This window comes from Mycteria americana, chromosome 20 (assembly GCF_035582795.1).
Source record: "Mycteria americana isolate JAX WOST 10 ecotype Jacksonville Zoo and Gardens chromosome 20, USCA_MyAme_1.0, whole genome shotgun sequence".
NCBI lineage: Eukaryota > Metazoa > Chordata > Aves > Ciconiiformes > Ciconiidae > Mycteria > Mycteria americana.
In genome coordinates, this window is record NC_134384.1 from 6,431,781 (window position 1) to 6,455,128 (window position 23,348).

Genomic DNA, 23,348 nt, shown 5'->3' on the forward strand with positions numbered 1-23,348 from the left:
GCTGTCTCCTGTCCTCTGCAGGAAGTTGTGGTGTAAAGAGGACTTTCCTTATGGGTCACTCAAAGGGTGAGGGGGCTTTGGGGTCTTCCACAGCGTGCGGGGTATGGGTCAGCCCCAGCTGCCCAAGGAGGGGGCTGCAGGTGTGGAAGGATGAGGCTGGAGCCCAGCTCTAGGCTGGGGGCTCTGTGCATCCACAAGGTCTTGGCCTGAGGAACATGGAGAGAGCAGGGCAAGGGGCTGAGGGAGGTCAAATCGGGTGTGGTGGAAATGACGAGGAGATACAACCCTCTAATAACCTTCATTTAATTCTTTCATGATGTTGGCATGTGTAGAAATGTTACAGGCTTGTTTACAATACTGGCAACACTTGCATTGCTGTGTGGGTTAATAGCAAAGCCCTTTATGTCAAGTACAATACAATCACTTCATACATTTTTTTTTATATAAAATAAATGCTTAGAAATATCAACTGTTATTGCTTTTAAATTCCTGAGTTATGCTGAGAACATGTTCTCTTCACCTTCATTAGATGCTCCCCGCTATCAGCAATGTCTGCTCATCGGTGGCAAAGCTCTGCGGTGTGTTATAAAGGGTTTGTCCACGCAAGCTGACAACTGCGCGCAGGGAAATTTTCTAAATAGGAAAAAAGAAAGAAAATTCAAGTTAGCAGGCTGGTCGCTGCCCCAGCACGGGCAATTTCAGTAGTCAGATAAAACAGCAAAATGCAGGCTGGCTCTGGAACTATAAGCCTGACTCTCAAGCTGTTCTCCTGGACTGACTCCATCATCTGCCTTGCAATCCGATAGGAAACTTCCCCTGTGACTGTGGCTGAGCTGGCAAGTGAAGCTGGTTAAAGCTCGTCTGATGCTGGAGTCCATGTGTTAACACAGCAGGGGTAGATCCTATGGAGGAAGAGCGGGCTGCTTAATGCTGCTCATGCTAGGACAAGAGGAAACAGCCTCAAGTTGCGCCAGGGGAGGTTTAGGTTGGATATTAGGAACAATTTCTTCACCGAAAGGGTTGTCAAGCACTGGAACAGGCTGCTCGGGGACATGGTTGAGTCGCCATCGCTGGGGGTATTTAAAAGATGTGTAGATGTGGCACTTAGGGACCTGGTTTAGTGGTGGACTTGGCAGTGCTGGGTTAACAGTGGGACTTGATGATCTTGAAGGTCTCTTCCAACCTAAACGATTCTATGATTCTATGCTACAGGTCTTCCAGCCTTGGTGACTGATAACATAAGGCAGCCCATCCTGCATCTATTTAGAGCTTGGAGAAGCAGAGCACTTAATGTTAACTTCATTTTACCTGAAAGTCACGGATATAGGTGAGGAAAAAGCTGAGGAAGGAGAACGCTAACGACCACTCTGAGACGGTACTGATGATGTGAGCTGTGTAGCCCTGTGTAATAGTGAGAGGGGGAGGGAAAAAAATCAGTGTGAAAAGCTCCTCTTGAACCTGCAATGGCACAAGGATGGCTTGCACATACGACATCCCGCATCCACAACTATTCCCTTCAGAGAGCAAAATTTCTTAGCCTGTCTGGAGTCTCTAAGAATGAAGTGCTGAACTTGGCAGCAGAGTGAGAAGGGCCAGGAAAACACCAGCTCCATGCAACTGGGATGACCCCCACTAGGAATTTAATAGCCACCTGCAAAACCTGAAGGCTCAGTCAAGAGCTTGGCATGACTAGCAGCAAAACCTCTTTACAAAAGTAAGGGTCCAGGCCACCCCTTGGATGGAAGCAAACCTCCGAGAGGCTCCGTATGCTTTAAATAAAGGGAGAGGTGGGAATAGCCCTCCAAACCAGCCTGCTTACCACCTGGCATGTGAGATTAGATTCATTCTTTACAGCTACTGTGTAACAGTGACTGGGAATCACTGACCAGCACAGACCAGACAGGCTGGTAGTTTGATATCTTGCTGAGGCAGTTCAATTACTGTCCATGAGTGAGATTAATTTAAAATAACGCTTGAAGCTGCAACTGTTTTGCTCGGAGCAGTACTTCAGCAAGTAGCTGCATACTGGCTCAACTGGTAAAGCTCACTTGTGCTCTCCCATCCCAAGCACGCGTACACAACTGCAGTAAGTGCCCAGATGTGTTTGTCACTGCAAATAATGTAGCTGGCTTTTGTTCTCTGCTTATTTTCTCTGGTCAATCACTTACTTCTTCCTGTGGGTCCCAGTGCAATTTCTGCACTAGATTTGTTCCATACAGGCCACTGTATAAGACAACTGAGGAAACAAACACTGTAAAGAAATACGTTAAGGAAGATTCAAGACAAAGAATGAGCAACTTGGAAATTTCAGACTTGGCTCTGGATTGTGCCAAGCTGAGGCTGTAAGGAGAGCTCTGCATGTTTTCCACAAGGTCTCCTCAGCATAATGAACAGTAATGGTGACGCAGACCACTTCACATCGTTCCCTTCAACCTGTAGGTTGTTCCAACTGACTAGTTACTGTCACATGAAAAGGTTAATTTTAATCTAAATTGATTATCTCTGTTCTCTGTATGATACATCTTGTTATACCTCCTTGATCAAACATAGCGTCCTTATAAAAGCACTTAAACTATGATCAAATGTGAATACTTACTTAGCATTTTGAATTTTTTTAGTGGTATTTTCCAAGCTAACAGTGTCTGGACCTTTCTCTGATTGCTTGTCAACTTCTTGACCACCTTGAATTCTTGATATGTGGGTTACAGGTTGGAACACTGTATCATTTGCACCAGAGAGGATTATTAGCTTTCCTGGTTCCCTCTTAGTTCACTCAAGGTTTTATAACTGCTTTGGTACAGCAGCCAAGGAAAAACCCCACATGACAAGGAGTCCTCATTGGATCAGAGACCTTGGTTATTTCAGGAGTGATTGAGATGTCGCTTTTTTCAACATCTTACAGAAGGAACATACGCTACATCAGTGCTACTGCCTTTATAAATGAAACTTGGAGCATTAAGTTATAGAAGAGCTGATTTTCATAGGATTAAGATATTAACTTCTTTAATCATTAATGAGATTAAACATCAAGAGCCTCCTGATGTGGAAGATTAATTTTGGTGGTGAAGAGGGCTGAACTTACTGGCACAAACATGTCTTTGAAAACCCAGACTTCCAAAGCTTATTAAAAAATTGATGTGAGTGGTCCAGGGAGCTCTGGTTACTGCTCTGAATGCAAGATACCCAATTCTCTGCTAATTAAAATGTACAGCTTTAGTAGCTGTTACTTACCTGGCTGAGTTACTACTGCAATAGAAAGAATTTAATCATTGAGATACAAAAATAACTGGCTCCCATCCTCCCCTCGTTAGAGAGCAGGTAATTAACTGCTTTCCTCTTTCTGTGTTGGCAATTCTGCTGTTTCACTCCAGCAGAGCATCAGGAGCATTTTCAGGTTTCTTTCTGTCCTCCAGTACCAGTTACAACCATTTCACCTATGGCCACAGACTTCTGCCTGTTACCATCTTTCCCTTATTACATTATGAACTGTTAATTTAGAAAATACTCTGATAATTTCCCTTTCCTTCCCCTTCCATACATAGGTATGTATATATCATTATTTCCACAGCTGTCCTTACTTCTCTCTAATTTTGGTTAGACCACACTGGTTTAAAAACCTCTATAGATTTTGGGCTTGTGGGTTTTTTGGTGATTGTGAAAGCCTCTTAACTTGCAGCAGTTCATATCGTTCCATTTTAGTCTTCCCCAATTGTATTTGGCTCCTAACTGTTCAAAGCTGAAAATCTCGTTCTTTGCTAGCACCAAGACTTCCTGCTAGGGATGGCGATTCTCTAAGTCTCACAGGTGACTTCCTTCCTCTGTGTCAGGCCTCCTCAGCAGGTAAGGGTCCTTCTCACTCCTTTATAGATAACCAGCCTGTGCCCTATCGCTTCTTGTCTGGCTAGTATGGATTATATAGTCTTGCAGTAGCAGGAACTCGGCGAGATGCTCCATCACTGGGGAAATGGGGCATATGGTTTAGTGCTGGTTTTGGCTGCCAGCCTGGAAATAAGTGGAATTGGTGGGGATTAAATTGGTGGCCTTGATTCAGCTGCAGAAGGGACAGTATTTAAGCAATGATTTTTGCACTCATGTCTTTGGAATGAAAATTCGAAGGCTTTAGTGTTGTAGTCCTGTTTGACTCAAAACTGGGTCATAATTTTCAAAAGACAATGTTTAGGTCCATCGGGGTGAGCAGAGGAACTGCTGTGGTAAATGACTGTGGTAAACTGCTGATTGCTAAATGACTCCGGACAGCAAAAAGGCCTCTCTTTCTGGATGGGTTTGCCCATATTTCTGTAAAACCCACAGCTGCTTCCAGCACTCAGAATTCAAAGTTAAGGGAGATGGTGGATTCCAGAGCTGAGGGGAGGTTGTAGGGAATGCTGGTCAGAAATGCCTTGTCTTTTGAACTGTAGGATGGGCAGGGGAGGAGATCGGAGGACAGATGTCTCTTCTGACTCAACCTTGGCAATATGCTCCAGAACTGTCTCTCTGACAAATACCAGCACTGTCAAGCTGCTCTGGGAGCCAGCTGGCATAGTGCAGCACTGCTGCGCACGGTTAGGTTAGTAGTATTTCCTCTTATGCTACATTCTGTACTGGTCTTCTAGTGGTATCCAACCATAAAACTTGCTGCAGCATTCCTGTCAGTGGGGAACAGACACTTTTATTTCTTACCTGGCTCCTTTCCCCCATTAAAACCACCCATCTCTTAAGCACTCTTCTCTCTCCCCATCTTCCATAATCTACAGTCAGACCTCTTTGTGATAAACTCTTGTTTTGCCATTTTCAATCTCTGGCGTGCAGAAGGAAAGGAGAGGAGAAAGGGTGGTAACCATACCTCTTACCTTTTTTTATTATCCAGCGACTCACTTGTGGGCTTAACCTTTTTCCTAAAGTTGCCAGGTTGCAATACATGAATAGATAGCATGACACAGGCTGTGCATGTAAAGATGACAGCCCTTCTGTGGCACGGCCTTTCACATTGGTAGGTTAAATTAATGTAGGTGCAAATACTGTCATTTACGAAGGCTGCTCTGTTTTATGGTGACGCTGCACAGCAAAAGGATACTGCTCACAATGCTTGAACAACACCAGAGTAACATGGTCAGACGGATCCAAAACATGTCTTTGCTGTGAACTTCTGGCTGCATCAGGTAGGATAGGATGGTCTGAACCAGCATATAAATGGCCCCTACTCCAAATGTCAGGCAGGCTCCAACCACGTGTATGTAGTACAGAATACATTTCTAGGGAAAGAAAGCACTGCTTGTACAGAATCTGGTTTCATTTTACACGCTGAGAACAATTTTCTTCTGTAAACCTTTGGCACTCCACCCACTCAATTACCTTCTCACATCCCAAGCTAAGCAGTTTGGGAACATGGTAGTACTTAGGAGGTTTTTCTTGGAAACCCCATACAGAGTTAGCTGGAAGCCAGCACCTGCCAGCCCTCTGTATTGCTGCTTTTGTTAAGTTCTTGTGGCTAAGTTACAGGTCCCAGCTATATCTTAACTACAGGAATTAATAAGAGCTGTTCTCGTTAGCCATAATGGACAGTAATACAGAAACTGGATGAAGGAATCCCTGCAGGTACTGAGAGTGGCAACAGGCTATCTCCTGGGCAGTTCTGTCCCAGGAATCTGTACATCTATGAAAGATAATGCAAGACAGGATAAAAATGACACGGTCCTAGTACCCAAAATGGGATTAAAAATAATGAGGTTTAGCACTTTTTTGAATGACTCTAGTTTGAATAAGCCTTGATGTCAAATTAGTATCTTTGAATACTTGGAGGGAAGAAGATTGAATCAAGCAGTAATACTTCTTAACTTAAAAAAACAACCTGCTATAGGAGAATCAACTGTCAAATAGTAAAAATCATTAAAACTAGAAGTTATTCCAAGAAAAACAACCCAACTTAAAATTTATGCCCTGAAAAATCACATTGTGTTCAGCCCTTTCCTCTCATCCCTGGCTAAGCACAGTACCCAAAGATAGAAACTAAAAAGCGTTATCTTGTCAATTGTGCAATGCAAGGCCTGGCAGCCTCCCGGCACTCCAGTCATGCAGGTGATCTTTTATGCCCTAAAGCATGAGACTGTCTGTGTTTTACTGAGTAACTCTTAAGATCAGGAATTGGAGTCACCCTTTCCTCACAACATCCATGTGCACAAATGAATTTGAAGTGCACAAAGTATAACAAAGTCCACAGTATAACAGAGGTGGGAATTTATATTTAAATAGTGAATAACCATGTTGCAAAAGCGTGTGCTCCAAAATCACGTGCTGCTCAGTGATGAGGTGTCATCAGAGAGAAATCTTTGCCCTATATGAGAGGAACTCAATAGCCACAGCTAGAATAAAGCAATAGCACTGGCTGAACAGCATGAATTAAGTCTCCCATGAGGATGAGCCCTGTGCTATTGCTGTGACTCCCAGCAGTGAGAGCTGCCTGGAGCTCTCTGCATGATGGCTGTTCCCACATCCCCGAAAACACTCTTCGTGTATTGTCATGCTTCAGTTGTCTTCAGTAACTACTGGATTCCAGGGGGCTTTAGCTCCTTTTGCCTCTGGGGTGGCCCTCAACCAGTCCTCAGCATCACTTGGATATGCAGGTCCAGCACTTCTAATTTTTGTCTTGCTCAAGAGTAAATGTTACACAAACTAGTTAACAAATTAACATGCACCTTCTATATTTTGATTATCTGGAAATCTACAGAAAGTAGACATACCCTCTCCTGACCAGTGGTGGAGGGAAATCATGGAGTTGAACACAGCCTGGAGGCCTTTGCTTGGTGGGTGTGGTAGGGGAGGCTGTGTTCTCTGGGTATAGCTAGGGCTTGAGAAAAAAGTAAATAGATTGAGGCCTCAAAAAAAGAAAAAAAACAACCCAAAATGAGTGTGCTGAGGTTTCTAAGAGGGACTGCTGAAGCACTTGGAGAGCTGTGCTAGGGGAAAAGGAGAAGGGAAAAAGGTGGAGCTTTTCCTCTCTGCTTTTCCCTGGCCCTAATCCAGCAGCAGACCAAGGTGACACTGCAGCCTCTAGTGGCTGAAGGCACCACTACAGATCCCCAAAAAATCCAGCAGGTAACTAATATGATGAGGCTGGCAATTGTACAACTGTCTTGCATGTAACAGCCAACGATGTAGAATGCAGTCCTGCTGATGGTGCGATATGTGAGAATATCAGATTATTTTTTTTGGAGGGGGTGGGAAGTATTGGGGAGGAAAAAAATAGACACTGGAATGGAGAAATTCAAAAGTTGGTTAATATTGCAGTATTTTCAAGAATTGCGCAGGTTTGAAGGAAAATATACCTAAGAGGGCAGATTTTTCAGAGCTGGACTTCTTGTGGGGTTGGGTGTTTTTGTTGGCTTTACTTCTAGTTGTAACAATTTTTGACTATTTGATACCTGATTCTCCTGAGTCAAAAAACAATATAGTAGTGGTCTTTTAATGTGGAGCTAGGGCTTTCAGATATCCTGTGAGCAGATCCAAGATGAGTTTGCTTTCTGCAAAACTTGTGGGGTTTTTAATGTTTTGAAACTTCATGAATGGCTGCTCACAAGTCCCAGTGGATAAAGCAAATAAGAAAGAAGTAAGAAATTACAAACCAAAGCTTAAATTTTTTAACAGTTTTCTGTAACGAATTTGACAAAAAACAGGTTTGCCCCAAAAAGGTTTGCTTTCAGTAAAATCCCCATTTTCTCAGATATCTCCGTAAACAAACACACACACGACTCTGGACAGCTTCAGAACATTGCGAGCAAAGCACAAACCTGGAAATTTGCAATAATGCAAAGTCCAAAACAGCTCATCAGTCCTAGTGTAAGGCCAATCTTATTAAGCTTGATGATCTTGGATTTTTCTGGATTCAAAGCATAAACTTGTTTGTAACGGACATAGATGGTAGCCATACCTGTTAGGGAAGAACCCAAATGCAGTAAGATTTTCAGCTGATGAGTAGTGTCCTCTTTTAACTGGGAAGTTGCTGAGTGACAGAGGCAACTATTTAAAATACAAAAACTGTCTTATGGTACCCAGAAATAGGAAAGCTGAGAATCTGGAAGCCAAAACTGAAATAATATAATGGCAAACAAGTCAACTTACTACCTGATCTCTTCCATTTGAAAGACGTACTGGGTTGTCTTTCCCCCTCTCCGTAATCACAGCACAAGTAAGGTGACTGCCTTGAATTTGCATTTCTATTTCTTTTACTAGTCTGGTTTTTTTTTAAACACATTTTTGGCCTTCTGGAATCTGTAGTTGTCATGCTGGCTTTGTGGATAACAGCCCTGACATACACTTTCCTCTGAATTGCTTAAGAGAATTAAGATTGATTGCCTAGAATGTAGTTTTTTGACTGAGAATTATGGGCTGTCTAATGATCTGAATAAGGAAATGAAATTGTTTAAAACTGTGTGCATTCCAGAACTGCCTGCAGTCTGCCAAGGACAGCTTTCTATACTCACCCAAGAAAGCCGAAATGTTTAGCATGATCCCAAACAAGCATCTTTCAGGTGGTATTGTCCCTGTATCACTGGAAGAGGTATAGATACGTATCACTCCATTTATCTATACTAAAGGTACTTGCAACACAACTGTACTTATTTCAGTCTACAAAGGAACCACAAGAAACAGGTTTGTAAAAAAGCCAAAAAAACCAAACCAACACTCCCCCCCCCCCCCCAACCCCTTCCAGATATTTTTCACTGAATCTTTCATTACTCAAACTACACTGTGCTAGTTTTAGAGCTGTAGAAATAAGCATGGTAAAGACATGCTATCCTTAGAACAAGGAATGAACGTACTTGGTGTAACTATTCCTTTTATATTGACCTTGAGTCCATAAAAGGTGAATAGAGTATTAAAACTGGAAAAAATTAAGAACCTGGAAAACTGAAAGACCCAAACTAAGGTCACATGTACAGCCTTGATGCAATGCAGTTGGGAATATAGATTATAGTATGGATTTACTGGTGCAACCAAAGCTGGCGACAGCAAGATGCTTTACTCTGAACACAGGGTTGGAGATGCACCCCCAGCTTTCTTGTTCATCATCATTTTGAGGATACGTTCACAGAGCCACAGCTTAAAGATTAGACTTTTGCACAAAAATAGACAGCTTTAGAGTTACACACAAATAACTGTGAACAGCTAGTAACTTTGGAACTGGAGCTGTTGGGTAAGAACTGCTGTTTAAAGTTTGGGAGTTGGGGAAAAATTCACAGGAGTGAGAGGCCAATTTGATACTATGGTACAGTTAACAAGGCAAGCGTGTGATCATCACTGACCTGATGTAGGGCACCAAAGGATCGACGTGGTGCAGGACGATTGCAGTAATGTATGAAAACACAAAAGACGCAGCTGACCAAACAACCAAAGCCACAGGCAAGAAAGAGAGGCCTTGCTGAAACCACCACATGTCAGTGCTGACTTCTAACTGCGAACGCTGTGAGGAATCAAATACAAAGGTTTACAGATTTCTCAAAGGTTTTGCTTTTCTTGAGGCAAGCTGCTTCAAGTACAGCAATTTCACATTGCTTCTGGGCCGTGAAGTCAAATGTTCACTTTGGGTTTGCAGGACAGGACTGAGAGCAATCATAAATAAGCAGAAATAACATCTAGAAATGTTAATTCTGAAATTCTTAGAAGATCATGAGAAAAGAAACCAGTAGCATCACTTTACTACATGTCTTGGCATTTGTTGCTGCCAGAATAAGGTCAAACGGGTCACTGTGAATAACTGACTCTATTTTCTTCTTACCCTTGTGTCATAACACCATGTTAGAATTAGTGAGGCTGATAGAGAACGTGTCCCAGTAGTGACAGTTTAACTGATAGTGGCTGTTGTGGAGCCTCCAAATTCCATTAACAATCAACTGGGCAGACGTGGAGAAAATGACCTAAAATTACTTTAATATCTGCACTCATTTACTACCTGTCATGCTGGGTGACTCGACATCTGTTATAAGAATCACTTAAATAAACTCACGGATATCTATGAGCAAGAGCTGAGTGCTACCACCCACAACCTTCAAACTCAAGGGCTACTTTTTCCTGGTGGCAGTATAGCAGCTCCCATGTTTTTACAGGTGGGAGGAGAAGGTCCACTTAGAGTGGAGTGAAATGGCTAACTCCGTACTCGTGCTATCCAGTTCTGGAAGTCCCAGCCTGACAGCAAAGCTGTGCCTCTACCTCCGGTTCTCTAAGAGCAATAATGCGCAGCTGTGCTACCCTGGTGAGCTCACACAGAAAGAACTGTGGCTCCTCTCTACTCTCGCTGCTAGAGGGAAGTAATTTTCTATCGGCTTCACATACAAAGTTAAGCAGAGCTGATTTCAGAACCCCAGAATGGCTGAGGTGAGAAGGGACCTCTGGAGGTCACCCTGTCCAACCCCCTGCTCAAGCAGGGCCACGCAGAGCTAGTTGTGCAGGACGGCTTTTTAATATCTCCAAAGGATGGAGATACTACAACCTCTCTGGGCAACCTGTGCCAGTGCTCAGTCACCCTCACAGTGAAAAAGTGCTTTCTGATGTTCAGACAGAGCCTCCTGTGTTTTGGTGTGTGCCCACCGCCTCTGGTCCTGGCACTGGGAAGCACTGAAAAGAGCCTGGCTCTGTCCTCTTTGCACCCTGCCTTCAGGTAGGGAGATGAGATCCCACCTGAGCCTTCTCTTCTCCAGGCTATACTTGTCCCTGTGTTTTATGCCATTTTACTGATGGCGTTCGTTTACATTTACACCAGTGAGAAGAGTACAGAAAGTATTTAAGCACAGTTGAAACTGGAGACTGTAAATGGAATATGAAACAGGACAAAGGTGAAGAGCAAATAATAAAGAGTACGGATCCAAGGGCATCCAGGCAAAGATCAAACGGTACGTGAGAAAAGCAAAATAACGTTGAGACAAAATAGGAAGAAGTGCAGCACTGAGAGGTTTTAGGAGGTGGGTATTGCCTAGAGCGTGAGAGACTGAAAGGATCAAGAGAAAAGGAAGAAGGAGATAGGAAGCACCAAGACTAGAAAGTCTCATGGGAGAAAAAAAGAAGTTGAAGCAAAAGTGGGTGAATCTTGCAACAGATCAGAGCTGATCAACTCCTTTGCATCTCACTTAGGAGACCTCAGCACTCTTCAGACATGGACTAACTGCACACAGCAGGCATTCGGTCACGGGCAGACCTTTGTCATATCTTTTTGCTGACCTTTGCCAGCACGCATGTCTCGGAGAGCCTGCCCAATGGCAGGCTGATAGATTCATCACATAATGCATAACAATGCATAATGAGAATTGCTCATTTACCAGAAACTGGTGACTTGTGTTTGTGCTGCTTTTAAGCCTAGAATATTAGCGGTTCAGAAAAGAACAAATGAGCTCTGGCATTCTCCTGGGAGGTGACAAAAGCCAACTCTAACTGATACCCCTTGAAAAAAATGTACAATTACATCCTCGTGAAATTAAAGATTCAGCTGCTTGTAAGGAAGACGTTAGGTAGCAGATGAAGGTGACTAAAGGGAGATGTAGTGAATAAGAATAGAGTGATAGAATTAAAGTTGCTTGCTTTCCTACCCTTAAGCTTTCATTTTGAAGCTAAGTATAACATTTATTCTCTAATGTTGACTTTCATTTTAAGACTGTAATGGAGTAAAAATAGTACTGAGTATACCTTCACAATCCCATCTCTCGTATGGGTAATTTGGAAGAGAAATGGGGAATTTGAAAGAGAAACGCCATCTTTTGCATGGCGTTCTCTGTTATAGAAGTTATGTGCCTGGGCATGTAATTCAAAACTTCAAGCACTCAGTCTGATGCTTAGATTTTACTTTTCCTTTAGCATTTAAATGTTAACAGTGCCTTCGCTTTATTTCTGAGCTAAGAGATTTTTGCCTGAAAACAAACAAACAAAACAATATGCCACATACCTGAGAACAAAGGCATTAAAAGAAACGTCACCTCAAGGGGAATCCAGAGTCATGTTTCTGGGGAAGTTCCAGAGTATCTTCATTTTTTTCCCTAAATCTTTGAGATATAAAGGAAAATAATCAAAATGTGAGGTACTTCTATACCTCTTACTCTATATTATTTTTTCTCCTTCTTAGCATTTTCTGTTTCTATACATTGCTGCTGACTGGACATTGGATTAGACAGACTGTTGGGCTGACACAATGTGTTTTTCCTATGTTCCAAGTGGTTTAAGGAGTGAAGCTTGTATATGGTGGGATGGTAGAAATGCAGATAAACAGGCGTTCAAGACTTTGGTTTATAGGACTTGTCTACACAAAGTTTTAACTTGAAGTGAGAAGCTTTCAAGAAAAAAAATGAATGCAACTGTTTTAATGCAATTAAAACCAGTGCCTACGATCCCTGCTTTCACATAAGGAAGAGGACAGAACAGAAGAGGTCTTCCCGTTTCGTTGTGGATGGGCATCCCAATGCGATGCTGGTGCTGCACTAAATGTGTGGCAGGACAGGTGCTGAAGCAACCTGAATTTAGTCAGACATCCCACAACTCCTGTCTTCTCTTCACGTGAGCAGCTGCTGTTTTCACACACTGGCAAAGGCGTCAGAGAGGAGACACTGTGCTGCGTTCCTGTTAGCTGGCGATATTCATAAGCTTGCACAGATGTCTGCAACGTTTGGGGGCTGGTCAGACACAGCTTTGGGGTACCGCTGCTACGTGGGTGCAGTGGGACTGAAGCTATGCGGGGGTAAGACTTGCAGACAGTGCAGATTCTCCACCTGTTGGCAGTATTTGCATGTGTATGCAGACTAATTTACCTGGACTAAGTCGAGGTTAGTAAAGTGGAACAGCTATTCCAAATTTCTGCCTGGATATTGCTCTTATTACATAATAAATGCATCCACACAGGCAAGAGCAAGAGGTCCAGAGCAAGCCCTGCTGCAGAGAAGCCCTCGATCAGCCAGGACCGGGCATCTCTGCAACCTATGCTGTCACTTAGCCCAAAGCTAAGGCCTGGACACAAATTACGATCGTTTTCATGTGGTCAGGTGTAAAGAGCAGTGTGGCAGCTTCAGTTGCAACCTGAGAGCTCTGGTGAGACACAACTTCTTACTGTGAATATAGCTGCAGGCTGGTACATCCCAGCGGCATGGGGATTAGCACTGGTTTGGGCTCTGTCAGAAAATGGCAGCTCTGCTCCTCTTACTTTCACAGACCCCTGAGAAACTCTCCTTATGCTTAAAACTGTTTTGTAAATTTTCTCCCCACTAAATTCTCTTTCTTAGCTCTGTCAAGATCTTATCATTCTTATCATCTCCCTTTCATTCTTATCATCTCCCTTCATCTTCCTGTTTAAATCTTTTCAGTGAAATCAGGTCTTTTTTCACGCTATTATGTGGGCAGACTGTATATACCAAACACAGGCTTTGTTCCGTGCAAAGCGCCGTGTATGTTTATGGCACCGTCTACTCGAGGCCATCCAAACTTCGCAGTGCTGCAGACACACACTGCCAACTCACAGGGCTCTGAACGTGGAGCGTCTGGGCAAGCACAGGCGCATAACGAGGCACCTCAGATCACTGGGAGGCAGGATGGAATTGCCTCACAATTTGCCAGCTGGAAGGTCCTGAAATAAATGATTATTAACATCTCATCCTGTCCTATTGTTTTCAACAGCGAGAAGGAAAACACACTCAAGCTCCTTGTTTTTTCACAAGGTCCTTCGCCAACTGATTATATAATGGCAATGGCTAGCCTCTCTTTTCAATGTAACTATGACTTTCTTAAACATTTATCCTCATCTGTAGGCACTTCCATGTCCTAAGGGGGTTTTTAAGCCCCAAATTGAGTATCACATCTTTCCTGTGATAGACGTTATTAAATCATTATCAAGAGCAAGTCAAGGACGTGTTTCAAAAGCAAAGGAAATTTTAACCATTTCTGAGGTATTTTTTTAAAGGCAGGAAGTGTGCTGCAGCATTCTGCACATGCTTGAGCATGCAGAATAGAAACTAAAAATGAAAACGAAAGGTGGCTAAGACCATTAACAGCAGAAGGTTAACATTATCTAGAATGATAATGCTGAGAAGATGTTTGAAAGTACGTGTGGAAAAGGGAAATTTCTAAAGTAATGCTGATACCCTGATTGTGAACCTGCCTCTTCCCTGCTCTCTCAGCAAGACAGGCAGAGATAAAGCTGTACTAAGGGATACTCCTTTTTCTCTCCAGCAAATACTCCAACAGACACTGTGTTGAAGGAAGAAAGACAAAGCAATTTGCCATGTGTATCCCTAAGTAAACACGAAGGTTGGATAGGGATGAGTCAGGCTTGAACACGTTCATTTGCGCAACTTGTTGTCAGGGTCAAACTGATAACAACGGTTAAAGGTTGTTAATCCTCAAAGGACTTGAAGTAAGAAAGTAGGAAATGTGTCACCTTTGTTGTTCCCACTGCAGGGTAATGACGGATGACTCATTTTGAGTGTTTTCTTGGTACAGACACCAAAAAAGTTGCTATTAAATCTTCTGGATATGGGGGTCAGCTTCCAGAGAGTTGAGGCGAGGATCTTTGTGCCCTCGCTAAGCCCCTATTACCCAGCTGGGGAAGCAGCAGAATGGCACAGCACCAAACCAAACAGAGCCAGGCACAAGATACCATGACATAAGGATGTACTAACACCTGTTTTAGAAACAGCATACCACGATACTGGCCTGTCGCTACAGCTGACTGAGGAGCTCAGCGTCCAGGATGAACGCACGCTACCTGTCAGTCCAACCTGTCTAACCAGAGAAAAGCAGCTAAAAATACGCGAGTACTCAAAGCAGAGCATGGGAGACAGTTTCCCATGTTACGGCTGGGGAATCGAAGCTACCGCAAGGTCACGGAGAGGGACTGGAGGCACCCGGTGCATGGGGGGCAGCTCAGGATGGCCAGAGAGAGGGAAAAGGGACCAGGATGGCGGGAAGGTTTAGGAGAGCAGCTGGGCAGGAAGGAAGGGGAGATGGAGAGAGGGAAATGGGGAGCCCTGGGGGTAAGGGACCTGGGCGCAGGGAGGTGAGAGGACTGGGGGGCTCGATGGGGTCACTGGGAGCGATGGGGGGCCACAGGGGATGGTGATCGGGGGTCACTGGAGCAGCAGGGAAGAGTGATGGCGGGTCACTACGGCTGACAGGGGGGCGGGGGGAGTGACCGGGGCGGTGGGGGATTTGTTAGGGGAGGGAGGGGGGACACCTGAGGTAACTGGGGGTCTCTAGGGGCGTTGGGGGCTCCCAGGGCGGCCGGCGGGTCGTTAGGCGCGGCAGGGGGGCAGCGGTGAGGGCGGTCAGGGCTGACAGGGGGAGGCCGGGGATGACACCGAGGAGTCCACGGGACACCGGAGGGTCGCTGAGGGGTGACAGGGGGGCCGGAGGGGAGAACCGGGGAGGCCACGGGAGGGGCGGGACCTGGGGGGGAGGGGAGGCCGCACGCGGTGAGTCCTGTCGTTCCCCCCCCCTCAATTTACCTCAGCCGCTCCCGCGCCGTCCCCGCGGCGGCCTCGCGCCGCCCCGCCCTTCGCCGCCCCGCCCCGCCCCTCGCCGCCCCGCCCCGCCCCTCGCCACCCCGCCCCGCCCCCGGCGCGCGCCGCTGCCACCGCCCACCTCCTTTCCGGCCGTCGCAAACGGGACGTAAAAGTGTCGCCCGGTGCGGGGAGATTGAGGTAAATGCCGGCATTTCCACGGTGGCGGGCGGGAGGTGAGGGGGGGGTCTGTTCTCCCGGCTCTGCGCGCTCCCCCCAGGTGGGACGGGGTCCTTGAGGGAGAAGGGCGTCGTGTGGATGAGGGGGGAGGTCCTTGAGGTCGGGCCTGGGCTTGGGCCTGTGCTGCGGGCTGGGCCGGGGGCTGGGGTACCCCCGCCCGGCCTGGGTGCGGGTGGGTCCTGGCCGCCCCGGGGGCTGCCTCCTTCGGGCTGGGGACGAAGCCGTTGGTTGGGCCGGGAGGTGCCCTTGTCCTCCCTTCCCTCCCCTGGGTGTTTGCCGGCGAGCAGCCAGGCCCGGGTGAAAGTCCTGCGGAAGCTGGGCAGTGTGGGGTTGTTTGTTTTGGAGGACGAGGCGGTCTTTGGTTGCTTTCTCTCCTTGGCGGGAGCAACGCTTCAGGAAGAGAGGAAAAGCGTATAGTTTTCTGCATTGGAACTAATTTTTCTGGTCATCTAGGACAACACCTGCAGGGACCTCCTAGGTGACTAAGTGTGGTTTCCTGATAAATGAATGGGTGCAAGTCTGCCTGCTCCCAAACTTATCAAGGTCCTGCATATGCAAGGCCCTGTTTGCTTGCTTTCTCCTCTCCTCCCACTGACAGGGCTTTTTGAGGCTGGCTTTTCACTGTTGGATATTGCCTTAATTAAGCTGTGAGGTGTGGAAATGAGAGCACTTGTTCTTATGCCAGTATTGACCTTTGATTTACGTAGCTTATTTTCCCTATCTGGTACGTGCATTGCTGATGGCTTTAGAGGTAGCTGTTATCTTCCCTCTCTAGCTTTGTTCTGCTAGACTTCACAACTAGATTTTTTTCTTTTTTTTCCCTGGTTAGCTCTTGTAGATAAATAGCAAACTTTTCTTTTTAGTCTCCTTTCTCTGCTGCTTTTCCTCTAGTTCGTGTGGAGAGTTACGTGTTTCTGGTCACCTGCCTTCAAGGGAGATGGAGCATTGCGAGGGTCCTTGTTTGCACTGGAAACACTGTTCCTGACCCTGTGTTTTCTTTTCACGACTGCCTCGTGCTGGTGTCTGTAGGCTGTCTTTGACCAGCTAAAGCTCCCTAGCTCCTGCATGTTTCTTGCATATCTTAAAAGCTGAATAGACAATGAGCTTTCGCCTGAACTGGGTTAAACGTGGAGAAGAAAAAAGCCACAGCAAAACTGAAATAAGGAACAGCGATCTGAAAAAAAAATGCTTATAGCTGCCTTTAGGTGGTTGTTCAGCTTCACCAAAGAGACAAAGCTTCTTCATGCCAGTTAAACTAAAAACACTGCAAATACAGAGAAATCTTTAGTGCCATCAGTTGATAAGCTAAAGTGGTGTACGTTGGTTGCGTACAGCTAGCTCTCCTATGGGAGAGATGCGAGGGGACTGACTGTGGCCGAGTCTGTAACATAAGTCAGTGGTGTGGTGTAAGTTTCTACTGCTGATGATATTTAGGCTGGTGGCTGCAGGATATTTGCTTCAGTAAGCAGCAAGGAAAGTAAACGAGTGCAACTTACCATTTTATAACTGCATTGAGAACACTTGTTTCCTGTCTTTCCCTTGGCAATTCTCCAAATATCTGTCTTTTCTAAGGGAGAACTCTTATAAAATCTTCTTGGTCTGCTGATGGCAAATGAAATGCTCCTTAGAGCAGTGCCTAGAAACTTTTGCTATCTTAATCTCATTTGTGCTCTTCACCTTCAGTATGTCTCAACTTTATGTTGCAGGATCTTATGATTCTCCGTAACAGCTGCTACCTGCCAAATAAAAATTCTGAGGCTGCCAAATCCATGAGTGGGCATCGAAATATAAAGAGGCGATGTGGGGAGTCGCACCTGGAATCCCCTGCGGGCTGCGGTCACGGTCCCGCCGCTGGATGCGTGTTAAGCAAACTAGTTCAGTTGCCTACACCTCCCTTGTCAAAGCACCAGCTGAAACGGTTAGAAGAACACAAATATCAGAGTGCTGGACGATCCCTGCTTGAACCCCTAATGCAAGGTTACTGGGAGTGGTTAGTTGGAAGAGTTCCATCCTGGATTGCCCCGAATCTGATCACCATCATTGGACTGTTAATAAATATATTTACAACTCTGCTATTAGTATATTACTGCCCAACAGCTACGGAACAGGTAAGTTGCGGACTTCTGACAAGCTTTGTTCATAGCGTCACCTAGTAGCAGCTGGCAGTGTTCTCTGGTAGGTTCTTGTCTTTGTGGAGAACTGTTTCTCGTTGACCAGCCCACAGTTCTCATACAGTGAAGCTAATGTCTATAAATGTTTGTAATGTGTGTGCCTCTGCGTGAGTGCTTGCATGCAAAAGAGCACATATGGATTCTGGGCTTAGCATGCTGCTTGCTGAGTGAAACAGCAGTTCCTCCGGCCAATGTGCACTGTATGAAATGGGGTCTAGAACCAAAATAGCTGTTCTGGTAGCAGCTGTGAAGGACCTGCTGCAAGAAAGCTGCAGCCCCACAAGGCTTGAGTGCATGTGCAGACAATTAAGAAATGGATTTGCAGCTGTCTTGCATGGCATGTGGAGTTTTTGCCCATTTTCTTTCTCTGCTTGTGACTGGGTTAGTCACCTTAAACTTTCTGATCCAGAGTTACCACACAATAACAAGTGCAAGGTGACTCGGTTGGCAGCAAGCTGAGTCTGCCCGCGAGCCCAGCTAGAGTTGCAACACAGCGAGGAACTCGAGCTCAGACAAGGGATTGAGCTCCAAAGTGGTGCAGCTTGGGAGATCGAGGCCAGCTGCTGCCTCTGTGGCTGGTGTGACTTAAACCCAGCTTACTAAAATAAAGGAACACCTTTCTTCATCCCGTGTGGGCCCTGGCAGTTCATATTACCTGGCAGCTCAGATCAGGACCTCGGGTACAGTGTGCGATGGGCTGTGGGAACACAAAGCTGTTGTCTTGAGCAGCATGCTGCCTGAGGAGTCCGTGCTGTGAGAAGGCTGGATAAAAGTCAGTAGTTTTATTCTTTGTTCTGAATGCACTAAAAGCTCCTGACCTGTCCTCAGGAGGAACTGTCTTAACTTCCTGTAATTCCTGGTTGCATGGGTACAAAAGTCTTTACAAGGCATTTCAAGTTACTAGTTTCAAAGACTTTTCTCTCTCACTAGAGTTACCTCGTAAGGCACTTGAAGACTTACATTTTTTGTGCACTGGAAAAGTTTTGTCACTTGAATGTTGAATATTAAAAGCTGCTTATATCTATAAGCACTGAAAAAGGGAATCATTTGGTACAGAAAATGTATTACATATCAAATAGCTGGAGAACGTCTCACGAGTTCTAGCTTTTAAAATATCTGAGCTGCTTCGTAACCAAGTCTTCCAGCTGAGGTTGGGAGGATGCTTCGTAGTCAAGTGGCATCGGTTTGCTTCCATCCAGACTCTCAAAAACCCATGTAGGTTGGCACATTCACAGTTGTGCATCCCTGTTCCACCTGACGTAGTAAGGGGATGTTTGCCTCTTTTAGAGAGCTGTTGAAATAGATAGTTTCACAATAACTTGTGGAATTCGGCAGGTGTAAGATAAAAAGTGAATATTAAATTTGAGCAGTGAATACTTAGAGCAGCTCCTTCCTTTTTTAGACTATGGCGTTGTTGTACAACTTGGTTTTAACTTGCCGTGTACTCCCATAGCAGTACTATGTGGGGGCTGAGACTCTGAAATTCAGTTTGATAGAGAGACTTCAACCTGTCTGTATTTCAGGAACTTAGCAGCTGGTACGGGCCACTGAACCAGAGCATGATTTAAAATTGAGAGAACAGTTGTATTTTGGTTGGTAATTAAACTGAAGTATGCACTATGCTACAGTCGGTGTCAGAACGTCATAGTGTTAGCTGTAGTCTGCTGTATTAAAACACTGTTTAGTGTTTAATGGTTTCAGAGTTACTTTGTGCTAAGTGAATGAGACTGTCTTCTCGCTTTAGCTGAAAAATAACTTTCTGCTGAGGTAGCTTTCAGCCTGATCTGATCTGCCATATGGCACTGCAGCCCCATGTGCTGGCACGACAAGGAGGATGCCATCTCAGTGGTGGAACTGTAAGCTTGTGATTTCTAAGTGTCAGGTAGCTGTCTGGGGAAGAAAATGGGGCTTTGAAATTCCAGAAACGGATTTTTTTTTTTTTTTTCTGGAAAGCACTACTGCTTTCAGATGTAAATTGTCTCTTCCTTGTAGCTCAGTCTTGGTTCTGCTTTTTTCAAAAGCCGCTTGTCTCTTCCTGTTGATGAAAGGTGTAGCCAAGGGGATGTAGCTCTCCCTTACAGCTTCAGTGGTGGCCAAATGAAAATGAGATACGCGTAGTTCTACTGCCTGCTTAGCTGGGGAGACCCCAGCTAGCAAAGCGCTGAGCAATGGAATGGTACCTGAACTTTTGTTTTTACCAAAAAAAAAAAAAGATTTGGATAAGAGGGAGCTGTGAAATCTTATGCAGATACAAATAATACCTAAGTGGAAACACCTACACTGGTAATGAAAGTAGTGTTTAAGAAAGAGGAGCCAGCAGTCTGATTTTTTTTTTTTAAAGTTTATAGAGGCAAAATTGCATGATACTGAAAGAGAACTTAAACCTCGTATATAAAATCTATCCATAAGGAATAGAAATATCATAATGGGATGGAATTCTGTAGCATCACCTTATCTAAATGTGATCCTCTGCTTCTGGGTGACACGTTTCCCCCTTACCTCTCTTCTTGTGACGGTTGTATAGATACACTCCTAAAAGCAGAGCGTGGTGCCAGCTTTTGAGGCAGAATGAACTGTTTTAGTAAAATGTGGTAGCAGGAGCAATGCAAGCTGTAGAAAGAATATATTTAAGTTGATGTGCTACAAATGAGTCGTGGCTGGGTAGACCAAAAGGAGCTGGACTCCAGAGCTCTGAGAGGCCAGTCAGCTTGATTAAGCTACTTAGCTGCATTTGGACTTTATTGGCGTGGTCTGTAAAACAGAGCTGCTCACTTTTATAAAGCGTGTCAAACGTGAAGATTGCAAAATATCCAATAACAGCTGTTTTATGGATGTGTAAACTGAGACAGACTAATGGCAACCCGCTGGCTTTTGTGGTAATGATGGTTTATGCTTCAAATACTGAAAAAAGCTTGAATTGTAGTCTTTGGTCTAGCAGGGATTTGGTATCATTTGTATTTCTGTAGAAATAAATTGCTGTACAGGATGTGAATATTAAGGGTTATTAACATAGATTTGGCAAAGCTGCTGTTACCTAGCAATAGAAAAAACAATTGGTGGTGGAGGTGCTGTACTGCAGAGCACTGAAGCTTTACAGATCTTGGGAAATGTAATAGCTAAACTTGAACTCTAACAGTTTGAGCCCTTTGCAATGACATAGTTCTCAAATGCCGCTGCAGCCTGGTCATACCCTGTACTTGGCAGTGTTTTAGTACTTGACACCTCACTGAGGTCTTGTGAAGATGAGCTCAGTGTTTGTGACACAGTTGCACATTTTGGGGGCTAAAAAAGTTTTCCAGTTTCTATATCACTTGGGCAATTTACGCATACCCCTACAGGAAAAAGAAGCAAAATGAGCTCAATTGTGCTCCACTTTGCAGATGTAGTACTCTAATTTTTTTCAGACACACAGTGCAGCTTGCTGCTTTAGCAAATGTGCTACCTATTAATCTAAGCTAGTAATTCTTGTCACAGTTTTATTTACATTTCATGTGTCATAACCCCCTTTGCCTGTCCCTGCAAGGACCAGCTACTGAAAGGTCCATGAATGTGATGAGGAATTGTGTGCAAATGAAAAACTACTGTATGAGAGTGTAGAGAGTTCAACTTCAGGCTTTTTTTCTGTTTGTTTTTAAGGTTTAAAAAATCTTTTACTTTCATTGACTTTCTTTCTTAGGCACCTCCCTGGGCATACATTGCTTGTGCATGTGGCCTTTTCATCTACCAGTCTCTGGATGCTATAGATGGAAAACAAGCAAGAAGGACAAATAGCAGTACTCCGTTAGGAGAACTTTTTGATCATGGCTGTGACTCACTTTCCACAGGTATTGTCATTTTTAATTGAAGTATGAGGATTAAATGACTATTTCAGGGATCAAATCTGGAATACAGAAAAATGCTTCTTTACTGAAGAAGAGGACAACTGATATTGCTGAATGTATAGCTTTCCAGTCAACCTTCTTTCCATAGACAGTACTCTTGATCAACCAAACGTCTTCTCTTTATTACACTGAAAAAAGAATTAAGCATGTGACTAATTCAATCTGAGCCAGCAGCGTTCTGTGTATGCTTTATCAGAGTCTTGGTTCTAGAAAAATTTCTGTAAGAAGTTGTCAAAATGCTCTTCTATATTATTTTTAGATTGAATTCATATAGAGCGATTGCAAGACAGGTATGAAGCCTAAACAATGGGACAGTAGAAGTCTGAGTTTAAGGTTAGAATCAGCAAGATCAGTTCATTTCTAGGTAGGTAGAGTTCATTGAACCAGCCTGAAGTTTAACCCCATTGCAAAAGAATGGTCAGATGCTTTTGGTTACTTAAATTCTAAAGCTCTTATGCTTTACATTTTTATGAATACTTTATCAGTCATGTATTTAAAGGGGGGGTGGGAAGCATGAATCTTGAATGACAGACTTTGGATTTTCTTAATGGCATAATAAAAATTCAGAATATGGGGAAAAAATATGTCCAGCAAATCTTGGATACATGAGAAAATGCCAAAACTCTGGCTGCAGGCTGCAATTGCATAAATCATTCAGGTCCCTTGATGTCTAATCCCATTAAGTTAAATAAAAATGCAGAAGACTAAGAAACCCTCAATATTGAGGACTTCTGATAACTGGTGTGCATTTAAATATACGTTTTACAGTCTGTACTTTTTTAAAATGGAAGTGTTAATCTCTTATGTCTGTGAAATAAAACACATCAGGATACCTTCACGCTGTCTGTCCTTCTCTGGGTCCTTTTGTTAGATTTGTTTCTGGTAAGGATCTTTACACACATACACGCTTTATCTTTTTACTCTGTGACTGATTTTCTTCTGCAGTCTTTGTGGTTTTGGGAACTTGTATTGCTGTGCAGCTGGGAACGAACCCTGACTGGATGTTCTTTTGTTGTTTTGCTGGAACATTCATGTTTTACTGCGCGCATTGGCAGACGTACGTCTCTGGAACGTTGCGCTTTGGCATGTAAGTACCTTGGCTGAAAATAAAACTGAAAGTGAGCCTGCTTTCCTGTCAAGTTGCACTTTATGTGATTGTATTTCAGGTACTTAGAGCAGTAGTAAATTGTTTATATTTGTACATACACACTTAGAGCTTGTGGCAGCTATTACCTATTGGATCTGCAATTAATACTGAATGTTACTTGGCTTGTTTTAGGAGTGGTAAAATATCCTTTTGTCATATTAGTTAATTAGGAGCTTTTGATGTGATTTAAACCTAAATAAATAAGGAAAAGTACCTGGTGTTTCATCCCCAAGAATGGAATGCTTTTGTCAGATGGTGGCAGTCTGGCTTTAGTATTCAGTTAACTACCTATCTCTTGATCTTGCTTGACTTGTGATGACGTATAGTTAACCTTTACTCTTAAGCATAACGTGTAAAATTTAGTGTGTTCATTGACATGGTGCCTACAATTCAAAGTTCTGAATCCCTCTTAGTGTAAACCGTGGTTCTGTCAATAATGGGACCAAAC

At 44.1% G+C, this 23,348-nt stretch overlaps 2 protein-coding genes across 9 annotated transcripts in view; one reads left to right on the top strand and one right to left on the bottom strand.

Moving 5' to 3' along the window:
* The window catches only part of CEPT1 (choline/ethanolamine phosphotransferase 1), a 69,954-nt gene that overhangs the window by 22,725 nt on the left and 23,881 nt on the right, over positions 1–23,348 (top strand). For 2 of the 5 annotated variants that reach the window (XM_075521457.1, XM_075521453.1), the window contains exons 1-4: positions 15,577–15,662; positions 17,408–17,809; positions 21,549–21,696; positions 22,699–22,840. In XM_075521457.1, coding sequence (XP_075377572.1) covers positions 17,414–17,809; positions 21,549–21,696; positions 22,699–22,840 — 686 coding nt within the window. In that variant the 5' untranslated portion in view covers positions 15,577–15,662; positions 17,408–17,413. The other 3 variants (XM_075521456.1, XM_075521454.1, XM_075521455.1) reach the window with 2 other exon arrangements.
* On the bottom strand, positions 293–15,513 carry DRAM2 (DNA damage regulated autophagy modulator 2). Of its 4 annotated transcripts, XM_075521462.1 has the most exons (9): positions 15,468–15,483; positions 11,927–12,023; positions 9,300–9,457; positions 8,478–8,545; positions 7,785–7,924; positions 5,075–5,252; positions 2,169–2,251; positions 1,309–1,401; positions 662–902 (listed from the first exon to the last, which is right to left on the bottom strand). In XM_075521462.1, the coding sequence occupies exons 3-9, from the start codon at positions 9,428–9,430 to the stop codon at positions 882–884; spliced, it is 714 nt and encodes a 237-aa protein (XP_075377577.1). In that variant the 5' UTR covers positions 9,431–9,457; positions 11,927–12,023; positions 15,468–15,483; the 3' UTR covers positions 662–881. The 4 variants fall into 4 exon arrangements, with proteins under 4 accessions (XP_075377575.1, XP_075377574.1, XP_075377573.1 ...); XM_075521460.1 differs by lacking the exons at positions 662–902; positions 11,927–12,023 and adding an exon at positions 293–633 and having other exon boundaries at positions 15,468–15,513; XM_075521459.1 differs by lacking the exons at positions 662–902; positions 15,468–15,483 and adding an exon at positions 293–633 and having other exon boundaries at positions 11,958–12,023.